The sequence below is a fragment of the Odontomachus brunneus genome, unplaced genomic scaffold (assembly GCF_010583005.1).
Source record: "Odontomachus brunneus isolate Ranch 3 - 2012 unplaced genomic scaffold, Obru_v1 Obru_scaffold_168, whole genome shotgun sequence".
NCBI lineage: Eukaryota > Metazoa > Arthropoda > Insecta > Hymenoptera > Formicidae > Odontomachus > Odontomachus brunneus.
This window is the reverse complement of record NW_022639618.1, coordinates 142,116-157,363: the sequence shown is the minus strand read 5'-3', so window position 1 is coordinate 157,363 and position 15,248 is coordinate 142,116. Positions and strand designations below refer to the sequence as shown.

The 15,248-nt window shown below is 33.6% G+C and overlaps 1 protein-coding gene across 2 annotated transcripts in view; it reads left to right on the top strand.

The window, feature by feature from the left end:
- Positions 1–10,604, top strand: part of LOC116851219 (autophagy protein 12-like) — a 55,551-nt gene extending 44,947 nt beyond the window's left edge. Inside the window, exons 3-5 of one of the 2 annotated variants that reach the window (XM_032830419.1) lie at positions 8,031–8,167; positions 8,269–8,402; positions 10,331–10,604. In XM_032830419.1, coding sequence (XP_032686310.1) covers positions 8,031–8,167; positions 8,269–8,391 — 260 coding nt within the window. In that variant the 3' untranslated portion in view covers positions 8,392–8,402; positions 10,331–10,604. Of the gene's footprint in view, positions 1–8,030; positions 8,168–8,268; positions 8,449–10,330 lie in introns of those variants that run through there. The other variant, XM_032830417.1, reaches the window with a different exon arrangement.
- The last annotated feature ends 4,644 nt before the right edge of the window (positions 10,605–15,248 follow it).

Genomic DNA, 15,248 nt, shown 5'->3' with positions numbered 1-15,248 from the left:
ATTTATAAAATTTTATTTTATTAGAAACAAAAAGTAATAAAATTTAATAACATTAAATTAAAATGAAATATATAAAGATAATATTTCTTTATTCAGATTTTGTAAATTATTACAATAATTAAAAAATTTTTAAATTTTATTGAAAAGAAAAATATATCAATATAATTAAATAAATAATATTTTTCGTGTATATCTATAATAATATAAATAATTAAAGATAAGAACAAATTTTTAATAAAAATAAAATGCACGAGACGAGATTTGAACACGCAACCTACTGTGTACGAAGCCAACGTCTTTTCTACTATTCTACCGTTGCTGCTGTTCAATAGTCATAATCGAACGTATTAAAATAGTTTGGTCAAAAACAGTGAAGTCCCAGATCTTCTTGAAACTTGTAGCAAAATTAATTTAGGTATTAATACGTATGTGTGCTAAATATGGGTTCGATTAACTGTATAGTTTCCGAGAAATTACTGCTTATAATTTACTGTTTTTCTCGATATCTTACATGGCGCTGATGTATAAAAAGTAACACGTAAACGCGCATTTGTCAGTTGCAAATGACCTACGCTAAGGATTAATACGAAAATTTGGGCAAAATTAATTGAATACTTACAGAAGTACATACTTCAGTCTCAGCGAAATTGACCGTACATTATTAGAGTATGATTAATCAACAAAAATAAGTTTGGTTTTTGCTTTTTCGTTCGCGACTATGCTTTGCGGGTGTGGCAACGTTGTATAGCTTGGCGTCGCATAACGCTAATAGAGATGCGACGTTGCTACGATCTATAGTTCCGCGACTACAACGCAAGTCAGCATACTGTTTTTTTCCTATCATTTTATTTATTTTATCGATTTTTATTATTCTGAAAGAATCAATAATGTTTAAAAATCTGTTATTCACTTTTACTGAAAAGAATTCATCGGTTGTTGAACCTTTTATTTAAAATCTAATTTTGACTATCACAGTTGGGAAACAACTACTTTAAGTGTGTTGCGGCCGACTAGAGTCATTTTTAAAAATCGATTTCTTCGAAACTATGGCCCATTGGCTGAAACGGCCGGACACGTGTCGCTTTTTTTGCCTAAGAATAGTCTGTAAAAAGCGAATTAAAATCCCCGGAGCAGTCATCTGGTGTTCCCTTTGTCAGTGAAAAATCTGGAGACCAAGTCGTTACAGATATAACAGTATTAAAATATTTAGATGGGAAAGTTTAATGTAAATTTTTATTTTTCTGCATAACTGAAAAGAATGTCTCGAGAAATGATAATCGAAGGAACAGAAAGTCACAAAGTTCCAAGATTTATCTCTGCTATACACCAAGAGGTTAAAAATAAGTAAAAGAAAATTTGACGACTACATGAGCTCAAATTTTCAATAAATTTGCAATACCATCACTTTTATAATAAACTTGAGTTTTCATAATTATTAGACCTTTTCCATTTTAGTCTCTGTAAAACAGATCCATCCTAAAATAAAATTGAGTGGATCTGTCCTAATTATTTTGATTAGATATAATATACTTATTATTTTAATTTTCTTTATCTATTGTTGAGTTATTTTTAATCTAAATTGTATTAAATTGTTTCTAGTCTTCAATCATTTCTATGTGATTCTGCCAAATATACCCTCAATTTAATATTGTTTGATATTGTATGTATATATTGTTTAATTAGTATGTATTTATTCTCGAAAACTTATTTCTTTTGTATTTAATTATATTAATTGTTAGTACTTAATATTATTTTGAAGATGTTGATGAGCGAGAAATACATAATTTTTATATAGTATTATCGACTTGAGTTTATTTAAATATTATATATAACACATAATTAATAGATAATTTCTGTTAGAAAAAAGAAACTAAATATTTTTTTAATAATGTTACAAGTAGCTTATAAGAGATAATAAAGTTCTTTTTTAACTAATTTTATTTTGATTTTATAAAAATAATATCTCCTAACTTTTTAGAAAAATTTCCGCAAACAGAATGTAAAATCAGTTAACTCCTATCAGCTAACTCTTATAGATAATTATTTTCAGTTATTTATAAGCAACTTGTTGATAAAATCATTTTTATCGAAAGAATAGGATAAATAAAACTGAACATAAAAGCAATTATGGTAAAATTCGTAGTTTTATGTATTCATAATTATTAGTTTGTTAGCTTTCTTATAAAATTAAAATTTTGTGAGTTAAGTTTTCTAATTTGGCCGATGATGTAGAAAATAATATATAATATTAATATAATATATATAATATATTATATGTAGAGTTTTAAATATATTTATACTTGTTAATTTATATATATATATATATATATATATATATATATATACTGAAAAATTTCAAAAAATATAAGTTTTACAGAAAAATGTTTCAAATAAAAGTTCTAGAATTTAAAAAGGTCTATTCAATAGTCTCATCAGTTTGACCCTGGCTGGCGTCGTTAAGGTGAAGTCAAAATCACCTTGAATTTTTTAAATGAAACATCCCATATATTATTACATATTCTTATAGCTTATTTCGAGAGATTTCCAAAACACTATAATAAAATATTTTTTGTTAAGAACTTTTCGAGTAATAACACTTAAAATTTCCAACACTTTGACATAGAATACAAAATATCTCGTAAAATATTGATCTTTCGATTATCTTGCCTTAACCTTTAGACTGCCGGCATTTTTTCATTAAAATAGTGTATTTTTTTTCTCAAAAATTTTTCTATATAAATACTATACATATGGCGTAGAATTTTGAGATTTATGCAAAGCCACAAAAGTGGCTTTCCTGGCAGGGAACGTACGATCAAATATAAAAAATTTTTATTTTCTCAAAAATAGTATATTTAGGGGTTTTTGGTATCGCTGATTCCAATTCTGAGCATAGATTTATGAAATTTCGAGCCCTAAGCGCAATATTGACAACATAAATGAATAACGTATAGACGCAGATAACTTTCCTTTAGCATTACCCAGAGCTAATGACGTGGACATAGAAAGTTTGTAGCTCCTTTTTAACTTTTTATTTGGTTTTTTATTTAATTTTTTGTATTTTTTTGTTATTTTTTTGCTTGTTTTATAATTTTTTACTTTTTTATATTTTTTAATTTTTTGTATATTTTAATTTATATTTATATTTATATTTTATTTATTTTTTTATACATTTTATGATTTTTATTTCTTTTTATTTCAACTTTTTGCACTAATTATGGCAAAATTTCTTTTGAATGATAATTTTCAAAGCAGGGTATTATGCATAATGGAGTATTACAATTAGTGCATGTGAAACGAGTTCGACATCTTTTTTTAGATAATGCACACAAAGCACATTGTTTCATCGATTTATCTTCGAAATGTTTTGGAAAATGTTTTCCTATTAGTCGAGAAGGACCTGGCTGAACAGATGATGAAAGATTAGGATCAAATTTTAGTAAAGCTCTCACTATTTCAAGTCGAAAAGCAGGGAAACCACTTCATTGTCTTTCTAATACTTTCAGTTAAGGATAATTGCCTATCGATGTTATCAATACCCATATTTTTATTGTACTCGATAATACAAGTTGGTTTTATTATTTCTTTATTAGTAATATAATTTTTCTTTCCAATAAGAGAAAAACCAACTTCATGAACACTCGTTAGCATATAGACATCTCTTTTATCTTCCCATTTCATAGCCATCCAGACAAGATTATGGCCAATCTCTATTTCTCCTCGGTTCAGCTTACTATTTAGATCTGGCATTCCTTTTCTATTTTTTCTTACGGTCCCACAAACTCCAGTATCATGCTCGTGTAAAAATTCTGCAAGCTGGGGGGATGAATACCAATTATCGATAAAAATAACATGACCCTTGGAGAAATATGGTTTTACGAAATGAACAACTATATCCCCAGAAATTCCTAATTCAAATTTTTCATAGTCAGTATCTCTTCCAGTATAGACAATAAAAGCTAATATAAATCCAGTTTTACAATCGACTAGTTCAAAAAGCTTTATACCGAATCTATTTCGTTTCAAAGGTATGAATTGCTTGAACTTTAGCTTTCCTTTCCATAAAAGCAGACTTTCATCAATACATAAGTTTCTTCCTGCATTTATCGTATTAGAAAATTTTTCATTCAGATTATCTATAATAGGTTTGTAACGATACATGTCGTTACGTTACGAAAACAAAGGAACGCAGAACATCGCGAATCAAAAGCGCAAGAGGACAGCGTGTCCTCTAAAATGGTAAACAGCGCGACCGCCGAACAACCGCGGTAAATAGCGAATCAAGCGAGATTAGAAAAAGGATAAAACGCCGCGTAATCGTAATCGCGGAGAGAATTCGATCGTCCGCTCTCAAAAGAGAATCAGAACCGATCTACCGCTCCCGAAGGAGAAGCCGATTCCGATTATCCGCTCTAAGAGAGACCGCTTCTACTCCGCTCCTGGCAGATTACTGTTCGTCGATTGGCGACTGTAATCACTCCGCCGTCGTGACACGGATACGTGTCATCGACATTCGCTTCTACTCCGTTCCTGGCAGATTACGGTTCGTCGATTGGCGACTGTAATCACTCCGCCGTCGTTACACGGATACGTGTCATCGACACTCGCGTCTACTCCGCTCCTGGCAGATTACTGTTCGTCGATTGGCGACTGTAATCACTCCGCCGTCGGCTCACGGATTCGTGAGGCCGACACTGATAAGGTCCGCGGCACCGTGGACTGCAGCCGAAATCGTGTCCGAATGAGCCGAGCTCGTTCAATCATAAAGGAAACTCCGAAAGCTAAGGTCCCGTGTGCGAGGACCGATGGACGCATCGCATACCCCGAAACGAATCAAATCTCCGCGATAGGAGATCGAAGGGATCGCCGCTAAGGCAATACCCCGCGTGCAGCTACACTCGCAACGATCGTGGACATTGTACGAGTCAGAAGCGCAGCTAAAATCGCTGTAAGAAAGTGTCAACCGCGCTTAAGAAACAAGACGCCGAAAGAAACGTCAACAGAATAAACCCGCGAATACGCGACACTGATGTCGTCCGCGTCCCGCGTACCGCGCGTCACATCTCGCAAACCGGCGTCTAAACAAGCCTCTGTCAGATGACACAAACAACCAAAACCAACGGCGTCGACACGTATTGTTCGATAGCTATATTGTAATTATCGTCAGCCTAGTATTTAAATATATTATACATTATTATTCTTGAAAACACTGTTTCTCAATTATTCCGCTTATCACGAACCCGAACCGACGAGCAATCCGAAACGTGACGCAGCGCGGTTACAGGTTTGATTTTTTTTAGTGGATGGTTTATGGTATCTTCATTATTTTGAAAATGTAGGTATCTCAAGATTTGTAAATACCTATTTCTAGACATTGTTTGTCTAAAAATTGGAGTCAATAGGATAGAATCAGTACTCCAATAATCTTGAATAGAACCCTTTTTAAAGTGACCCATAAGAATAGTAAGACCAATGAACGTTTTTAGTTCCTCTACAGTCAAATCTACCCACGGCTACATATGCAAACGATAAGGCTCAGGATTCTGTGATTGATAACGATTTGTTTCTTGTGTAATTATTTCCAACATAGAAAGGTCAAAAAAAAGTTCAAAGTAATGTAATGACTTGAAACCTGTGAGAGGAATATCTTCACGAATACTAGATTCACCGTCAAAATCTTTCACAGAGAGATAGAAATTATTATCATCAAATATTTTCGCATTTGACAAGTAATCGGTTTCTTCATTCACTTCCATATTATTTAGATCACTTGGAAGATCATCTGGATTTATCTCACTAGGCTCTGATTCGTCACTAGACCAAACGTCAAACTCGACGTTCATTTTATACAATAATTTTTCGTATGGATTTCGCAAAATATCTATTTGGAGCGAAACATGAGGGAGTGATGCTATGCCGGAGGAGCGAGTGATAGTATTAGGTGAAGTAAAAAGTTCTGAGCGTTTTTTCGCTTTATTTCGACGATGAAATTAACATAGTTAGGATTATCCGATTTCGATCAAATATGCGCCGTTTTGTTCGATAACTTTTGTCCATTTTGAAGGCAATTTCATAATTCCGCGATTGAAGAAGTCCTCGTCCCTATTGGTAAAAAACTTGACCAGCTCATTTTCACAAGCCTCTCTTGAGGCCAGTTTTGTACCATCAAGAAAATTTTGCAAATGCTTGAAAAGGTAATAATCGCTTGGTGCCAAGTCTGGACTATACGGCGGGTGCAATAGAACCTCCCATCCAAGCTCTCGGAGCTTCTGGCGCGTCGTTAATGATGTGTGCGGCCTGGCGTTGTCTTGATGGAACACAACACTCTTCCTATTGGCCAATTCTGGCCGCTTCTGGTCGATCGCCTGCTTCAATCTGGTCAGTTGTTGACAGTAGAGGTCCGAATTGAGTGTTTGGCCCGATGGGAGCAGCTCATAGTGGATGATTCCTTTCCAATCCCACCAAACACACAGCAAAACCTTCTTGGCCGTTAATCCGGGCTTGGCGATCGTTTGGGCCGGCTCACCGCGATTGGACCACGATCTTTTTCGGCTGTTGTTCTCGTATGTGACCCATTTTTCATCACCAGTCACCATCCGCTTCAAAAATGGGTCGATTTCGTTACGTTTCAGCAAAGAATCGCAGGCATCAATTCGGTCCAAAAGGTTCTTTTGCGTCAATTCGTGTGGCACCCATACATCGAGCTTCTTCTTGAGACCAGCCTTATGCAAATGGTTCCAAACGGTTTTCTGGCTAATCTTCAGTTCCTGGGCAATGGAATAAGTGCTCACATGCCGGTCCGACTCGACGATTTCCATGATTTTATCGACATTTTCGACGATTGGCCTACCAGAGCGTGCCTCATCTTCGACGTCCATATTACCAGAACGGAATCGTTGGAACCACCGCTTTGCTGTTGCATTCGATACTGTATTGGGTCCATAAACAGCACAAATTTTTTTGGCCGCCTGCTCCGCCTTTTCACCTTGGTCGTAGTGGTACTGAAGAATGTATCGAATTTTCTCTTTTTTTACCTCCATTTTGGAACGCTGTAACACACAACTGGCTTGACCAAACACAAAACTGTCACAGAACTTTTTTTGAAGCGTAATGTCACCTTTAAATCGCCGTATAGTATGACCCGATGCGATGTAAAGATAAAATTTTCAAAAAAAAAATTCATCGTTCTGAACGCTCAGAACTTTTTACTTCACCTAATATTACGCGCGCGGCGAAGATAACAGAAGCCGCCGCACCGCGGCGCGAGAAGGTTGCTATTTCGGCGACGCGAAAGCGAATAAGCGCGAAGTGGGCACCGGAGAACAACGTAGTCACGCATTGCGTGAGCTACATACCCACACAAATACATTTAGTATTTAAAATACCACTGAAAATAGTGATATTTTAACCCAAACTCAAGAGCCACAAAAGTGGCTTTCCCGGCAGTCTAAAGGTTAATGATTTTTTGCACAGAATAACGAGACAAATTAATTGGCTTAAAAAAAGCACAAAAAATTTTTTTATATTTATTATGTAAAAATTTTTTTGTTTTAAACCAATTTGTCTCATTATTCTGTGCAAAAAAGCATTAAGGCAAGATAATCGAAAGATGAATATTTTACGAGATATTTTGTTTTCTATGTCAAAGTGCTGGAAATTTCAAGTGTTATTACTTGAAAAGTTTTTCACAAAAAAATATTTTATTATAGTGTTTTGAAAAGCTCTCGAGATAAGCTATAAGAATATGTAATAATATATGGGGTGTTCCATTAAAAAAATTCAAGGTGACTTTGACTTCACCTTAACGACGCCAGCCAGGGTCAAACTGATGAGACTATTGAATAGACCTTTTAAAATTGTATAACTTTTATTTGAAACATTTTTCTGTGAAACATATTTTTTTAGATTTTTCAGGGTTTCCATACTTTTTCCTCACCCTGTATGTATGTATGTATATATATATATATATATATATATATATATATATATATATATATATATATGTATATATGTATGTTTATACTTTATAGTTGATATACTTTTAAAAGCTACTGCTAATGCACCAATTATGAAGCAAAAGAAATGGTCAGTCTGCCAAGACAACCCTATTGGGCGGATCTCTGAATTTATAAAAAAATATCTTAAGTTGGATCCTAATGAGAGATTGGTAAGTCGAAATATTCTTTTTCAATATCTTTTAATAATACAATAAAATAATAACGATGATATATTTATGATGATGATATATGATGATGATTTATCTTTCAGTTTCTATATGTGAATCAGACATTTGCACCTACTCCTGATCAAACAGTCAAAAATTTATACGACTGTTATGGTACAGATGGAAAATTAATTATTCATTATTGTAAAAGTCAAGCCTGGGGCTAAGTATTGTCAAGGTTAATATTTTATCTGTAGGAAACAATAAAATTTAATTTACCTATATTTTATATTATATAAATACATATAAGGTGACCCACATAACAACCTAAAAAATCCAAATGATCTATTAAGGAGGGAAATCACTATAGAACGTCAAAAATAAGAGAATTTTCGTGAATTTTTTTTGAAGAATGTATCCAATCGCTTCCCAACTTTATAGTGTTTTTGCTTGTACATTAAAGTATTAAAAAAATATGTTTAAGTTAAGAAAAATGCTTATAAATTATATATAGTGATAGAAATGTTGAGCGTCGCGGCAGAGTCGGCGTAAAACTTTGGCTCCTGTTGTATTCGTCTGAAACCAAAATAGGGAAAAATTTTTTATTCTTTATGGACATAATTTGTCGACCTAAACGAGTTAAAATGAAATTTTTTAATTGACAAAAAAGCAATTCTTGAATCAAAAGTTTGATTTTTACTCATAAAAATCCATCTTTATGTATGTGAAAAAATTGTTTAAATAAATAATGTTATGGATTTTATAGGTTCATCGACTAGCAAATATAATAAAATAAATGTATGTAAAAGGGCAACTCAATTGGTTAAATAGTTTTTTAATTATCTTGCACACCAGCTTGGAAGAAGTCGTTTCGAGAAAAATGCGTTTAAAATTTCAGGTATAGAAAATTGTAAACTTACAGCTGTTTTCTGCTAATCCGCTATTCTTGCCCCATACAGTAAACCTTCCGCTTCTTCAAACAAGTCATTTTGCTCAAGTTGGTGTTGTTTATTTGCTATTCGAACCTCTTTACTGCAACTTAGACGCTTACTGCAACTTAGACGCTACGACGCTTCTATCTTTTTATTCGCTCGGCGTCCTTACTATCAGCATACTTACATAGAGGCCCAAATTTTCTAATATTTCTATTATCTTCAAAACAACAAAGTAGTCTTTATCCCAGCAGCAATATAGGCGGTGATTTTGGTGATTTTAAGCCCAGAATGTACATGTTTTGGAGCTAACTACTAAATCGTACTATTAAAATTTTTATTTGCATATTTTGTGTGCCCACCTAAGCACTTTTCTAATAGATCTTTCTTAGAATAGTTTTTTTCCGTTTTTCCGAAACAAAGCCGTTGCGAGTCACTGCGCTCAGACCTCGTCTCATGCGCTCGTACCTGCGTGTGAGAAATGGTTCTGTACGACCATTTAGATTTTCAATTTCAAAACCAAACTTTGGGAATATATTCTATAGTACTATTAATTAAAGCAAAAACAATTCGATTTTTGACCCTCTATAGTGATTTCCCCCCTTAAGGCTCCTGGCTAATCAGGCGAGAAGTCCGCGTTTAAACGATGGTGGCGACACCGTCTGTGGTCAGGCATCTGTGGTAGGAATAAGAACTTCGTTTATCGTATGTATAAAGCGAATTATGCATATATATGTGTGTAACAGCCATCTAAATTTCTCCGTCCGAATCATGGCGTTATTACTGACTGTAGTGCTTACATATCACACATAATACAATTGCGGAAGTGTGAAAATTGTCCGGATACTGTGTTTTTTGGAATATTTTAAGTATAATAGTACTTATTTTATCGTATTCCGCACTGAGTCTCACAGCTGATCTCCTGTTAAAATAAGCCGATTTCCACACGTATATTTTGCAGTGTTGTAAAGGTTATTTCAGGAAAAGAATACTGTCCGGAGCATTTTACGAGTGTGTAAAATCGATTGCAAGTGTTATTTTGTTAACATATCTTTTTATTTAGTAATGATTCGGACGTAAATTAAATGTGCAATTTCTCGCTTCTGACGTCATCAACCAATATGGCCGCGGTAACTAGCTTTAAGCAGTCATCTTTTCCTGGAAAATTTAATACTTAATGTGAGAAGAGAAATGTGGTTTTTCAACAACATAGTGTATATCTTCATTTTTCCAGAGCTACGTGTACTCTTTTAAGCGAAATTTTTGGTAACAGATGGATAAATAGAGGAAGTTCTGTAATGGTCCTCTCGTTTACCTGATCTTACATCCTTGGACTTTTTATGAGGATATATGAAAAAAGCCATATGTTTCAATACCTACGATGAAAAAAAATTTTAAACGAAGAATATGTGAAACTTGCAGTGATTCTAGAAACATTGTTTAGATATACACAAAATTTTGTAGAAAGAATCAATAAGTTAATAGAAAGATTTGAAAATGGCATTTAAGGAGCAAGCACGGATGTCTTAGTGCTATTAGATACTAATATTATTTTTTAATATTAATATGATAGTGGGAGGATAATATGTCCAGCATGTTAAATGCACGTATCGAAAATTTCTTCGATTATCGTATGCGGCGAATCAACATTCCATACTTAGACCGATCCTTGAGTCCCAATTTATATATATATATATATATATATATATATATATATATATATATATATATATTTATATTCCCAAAACCCCCATTAAACCGAAGACTCAAATAAATTCATTATATATGCTGCGAAAAAACTGCCTCCACCAGGACTCGAACCTGGAACCTCCCCACTTTCCGGGCGAGATGCCTTTCCATTCGGCCATCGAGGCTTCGACAGTAATCTCGCAACACAATGTTTATGAATTCTCTAAGATGTAAGTCGAGAGAGAAAGAAAGAAAGAGTCGATCTCTCAAAAGATGTTATTATACAAGAGAGAGATAGCATATTCTTCTGCCAATGCTTATTTATTATTAAGAATATGTTTGAATGTACTCTACTCTAAAGTTTAAATATTTATAACTTTTAATAGAAGCATTTTTTAAAGAAAAATTCCAAATAAAATTTTTCTTCTCTTCTGCTAATTTACTCACTTTTCCTTTCTCGCAGGGTCCTAACGATACCTCATATTTAATGAAAGTGTATACTTCAGTGAAGATTTTGAGCGTTTGCTCAGCACCCATGTACGAGAAAAATCTTGCAAAAGCCCATCACTGAGCGGGAGCGAATTTTTGTTTACAAAGTTAGAAAGACCCCTCGAATACATGAAACTTTCTTATGAATAATTTTTTGATATGATAAATATTTTGAGTTGTCAAACTTCACAGTTTATGTAGACCACCCTGCACACAAGATATTTAACGTAACGGTTTATACGATTTTTTTGATACGCGACAGTTTAAGAAAAAGATATAAGGTGAATTTTCAATGGCTTTGTGCTAGAACTTACAATAACAAAAGATAAAAATTTTTTTTTTTTTAGAGAAATCAAGAAATCACCTTGAATTTTTTAAATGGCACTCTATATACTTTTTTTTATATAGTATCCAATATAGCACATCAATATTGCAGCAACATTGCAACAATGTTTCCTGCAATGCAAGATTGTAACATTATGAAATGTTGCTGCAAGATTGCGGCAGTGTTGCAGCAACGGTAAATGTCCGCCTGAGAAATATTGCTACGTAATATTGCAGCAACATTGCATTATAATATTGTTACGCCCGTGCTTGGGACGTTTGAAATCGATTATCGATCTAGAGCTTGTCAGCTGGATAGGAGAGTAATGAGTTGCCATGGTTTCGGTGTCAAACGAGGATAAGGGATTTCGATACGAGTTCTCGGGTGTGACGGATGTATCGGTGTTATCCGCGACACGAAAGATTCTGTTTGGCTGCTTGTGTAAACGTTGTAATAAGCTGTAAAAGCTTTTGTTAATCTTTCTATAAACAAGAATCTCATTTATTGCGTGAACGCGGGCGAACGCGACATTTTGGGGGCTTGTCCAGGATACGTTTGTTCCGGACGTGTGTGTTGTTCACGAGTTAAAGAAATAGTGAATTGAGAAGAAATGGCGTTAGTGCATTCTCCAGTGAGGACTCGGAGTCAAGCAGCAACATTGGCGTCGGCTCTAGAGGAAGGAGCGTTATACTCTGCGAAGTTGGAAGAGACACATGAGATGTTGGGGTCTTCTTCGGGGACGGTTGAGCAAGGCTTGCGGATTTTGATGCACGAGTTTAGAGAGATGCAAGAAGAACAGTCGCGAATACGTGAGGAATTTGCTGAGACGCTCCGACGTTGCGACGAGGAATCTCAGCGACGATGCAATGCTCAACTAAGCCCACCAATAATGATTTTAATCAGAAAGAGGGGCCGAATGTTATAGTTGTAGATTCTAATATTACGGGGAAAGTCGATTCTCAAGTAGAATTGGGGTTTAAATTATTGGATACTTTCAATGGTACAATTTCTTTGCGAGAGTATTTATCTCAATTTGATTTAATTGCACGCGCAAATCAGTGGAATAAAGCGTCTAAAACTATAGCGCTCGCATCGAGTTTAAGAGGAAGGGCGTATTCAGTTTTAGAGTCAATTGAAAATTTAAAAAATTTTAGTTTCGCGGGGTTGAAATCGAAATTGGAATTACGTTTTGGGGAGGAGTCATCACAAAATTTTTATGTTCTTTTTACAAATCGGAAACAGAAATTTGGAGAAGATTATGCTTCTTTTGGAATGGAACTTGAGAAGTTAGTGCGTTTAGCTTATCCTGAATGTCCTTTTTCGGTTTGTGATAAAATTTCCTGTGCGCAATTTGTATCAGCGATTTCGGATAATTTTGTGAAGAAGACTTTACAATTGGAAGGGATAACTTCTTTGGTTATGGCAATTGAAAGAGCTAAAGTTGTAAAGGTAATTCAAGAAAAGAGTCTTGAAAATATAAAGGAAAAAAGTTTTGTTAGAAATTTTGGAAATTTTAATAGTAATTTTAAACAATTTCCGTTAAATCAAAAGAAATTTATTAATAAAAATTTTGAAAGGTCGGAAGTTATTAGGAAACAAAATTTTAAGCCGAATTTAAATTATAAGCAGAATTTGGAAAATTTACAAAAAGAGTATTGGCAGTGTGGAAAATTAGGAGCAGAACATAGGCATTTTCGAGCAGAATGCCCGGCATTAGGATTAGAGAATAAAAAAAATTAGGTTTTGCCGAATGGGACGGGGACGATTCGGCAACAAGGAAAGAATCCCTGATTTGTTTTAGATTAGGTCGTGTTTATAAAAATGCTTTTAGTTTTAAAAGAATGCTTGATAATTAATATTATAATTTTAAAATTGATACTGGCTCAGATGTTTCCATCGTAAGTAGTAAATTTGTTAAAACTTCAAAGGAAGTTTTTTCAATTGAGACAAGTCGTTTAATTTATCCTACTAGAGAAATGATTTCAGTTCAATATCAAACAAATATGAAAGTAAATTTAGGAAAATTTAGGGAAATTTTATTGTTGATATGGAAGAAGATTGTCTTTTGGGAAATGATTTCTTATCATTTACAAACTTAGAATTCTGTCTTCATTCAGTTTTAGGTTTATCTCAGTCTGATAATGATAAGAATGATTTTATATGTGTTCGAATTGAAAATGAAAACGTTGTTCTTTCATTTTTATTGGAATTATTTGAACGGAATTCAAAAAATTTGAATTCCTTCCAAAAAAAGTCTTTTGCTAAAATTTTGGTTGAATTTCAGGATATTCTCTGAAGAAATAATAGCTGGGAATTGTAATGTTCTGGAACATGAGATTAAATTAAATGATCCACGGCTAATCAAACAAGTTCCTCGTCGGGTTCCAATTCATTTACGAGAAGATGTGGATAAAGTTATCAAGGAAATGAAAGAAAAAGGTGTTATTGAAAAGTCTCAGAGTCTTTGGGTTTCTCCTACAGTATTAGTAAAAAAGAAAGATGGCTCGATTCGTTTTTGTGTAGACTTTAGAAAATTAAATTTGGTAACAATTAAAGATTCATTTTCTATTCCGCGTGTTGATGATACAATTGATCAGTTGTCGGGAAATTCGTGGTTTTCAACTGTAGATCTCAAAAATGGCAAGTTTAGTTGCATTCTGAGGATAAAGGAAAAACAGCTTTTTCAATTGAGAAAGGTTTATGGCAGTTTACAGTTTTGCCTTTTGGACTGTGTAATGCATCAGATACTTATGGAACAAGTTTTACAAATATTTTTATATAAATTTTGTTTAGTTTATTTGGATGATGTTATAATTTATGGAAAACCTTTTGAGAGCATGATTGAATGTTTAAGAGCTGTTTTTCAACAATTAAGATCTGTTCATTTGAAATTAAATCCTAAGAAATGTGTTCTTGCAAATTCCGTTAAATATTTAAATTATGTTGTTTCCAATAAGGGAATTTCGAAGGATCCAGAAAAGATTCCTGTTGTTTCAGATTGGCCAATTCCACAATCTAAAAAACAGCTTCGTAGTTTTCTTGGATTTTGTTCCTATTATCGAAAATTTGTTAAGGATTTTTCATTGATTGCAAAACCTTTATTTATTCCTACTGAAAATCAATCAAAATTTTTTTGGTCTTCTCAATGTCAAGAAGCTTTTGAAAAATTGAAACAATCTTTAATTACTTCTACAATATTGTCTTTTCCGATGGAAGATGGGAAATTTATTCTTGATACAGATGCATCGAATTTTGGTATCGGTGCAGTTTTGTCATAGATTCAAGAAGGTCAAGAAAAGCTTATTTTAGTCGAGTTTTGAATAAGTCTGAAAGAAATTATTGTACTACTCGTCGAGAGTTGTTGGCCATAGTAGAATCGATTAAGTCTTTTCACCATTATTTATATGGTCGAAGGTTTTTAATTCGAACGGATCATGCATCTCTTAAATGGATAATGTCTTTTAAAGATTTAGAGGGTCAATTAGTGTGTTGGATGGAAAGGTTGCAACAATATGATTTTGAAATTTATTATAGAAAAGGTTTATTACATAAAAATGCTGATGGTTTATCGAGAAGACCTTGTTCTGAAAAAAATTGTAAGTATTGTTCTAAAATTTAAATTAACAATGAAGAGAGAAAAGAGGAAAAA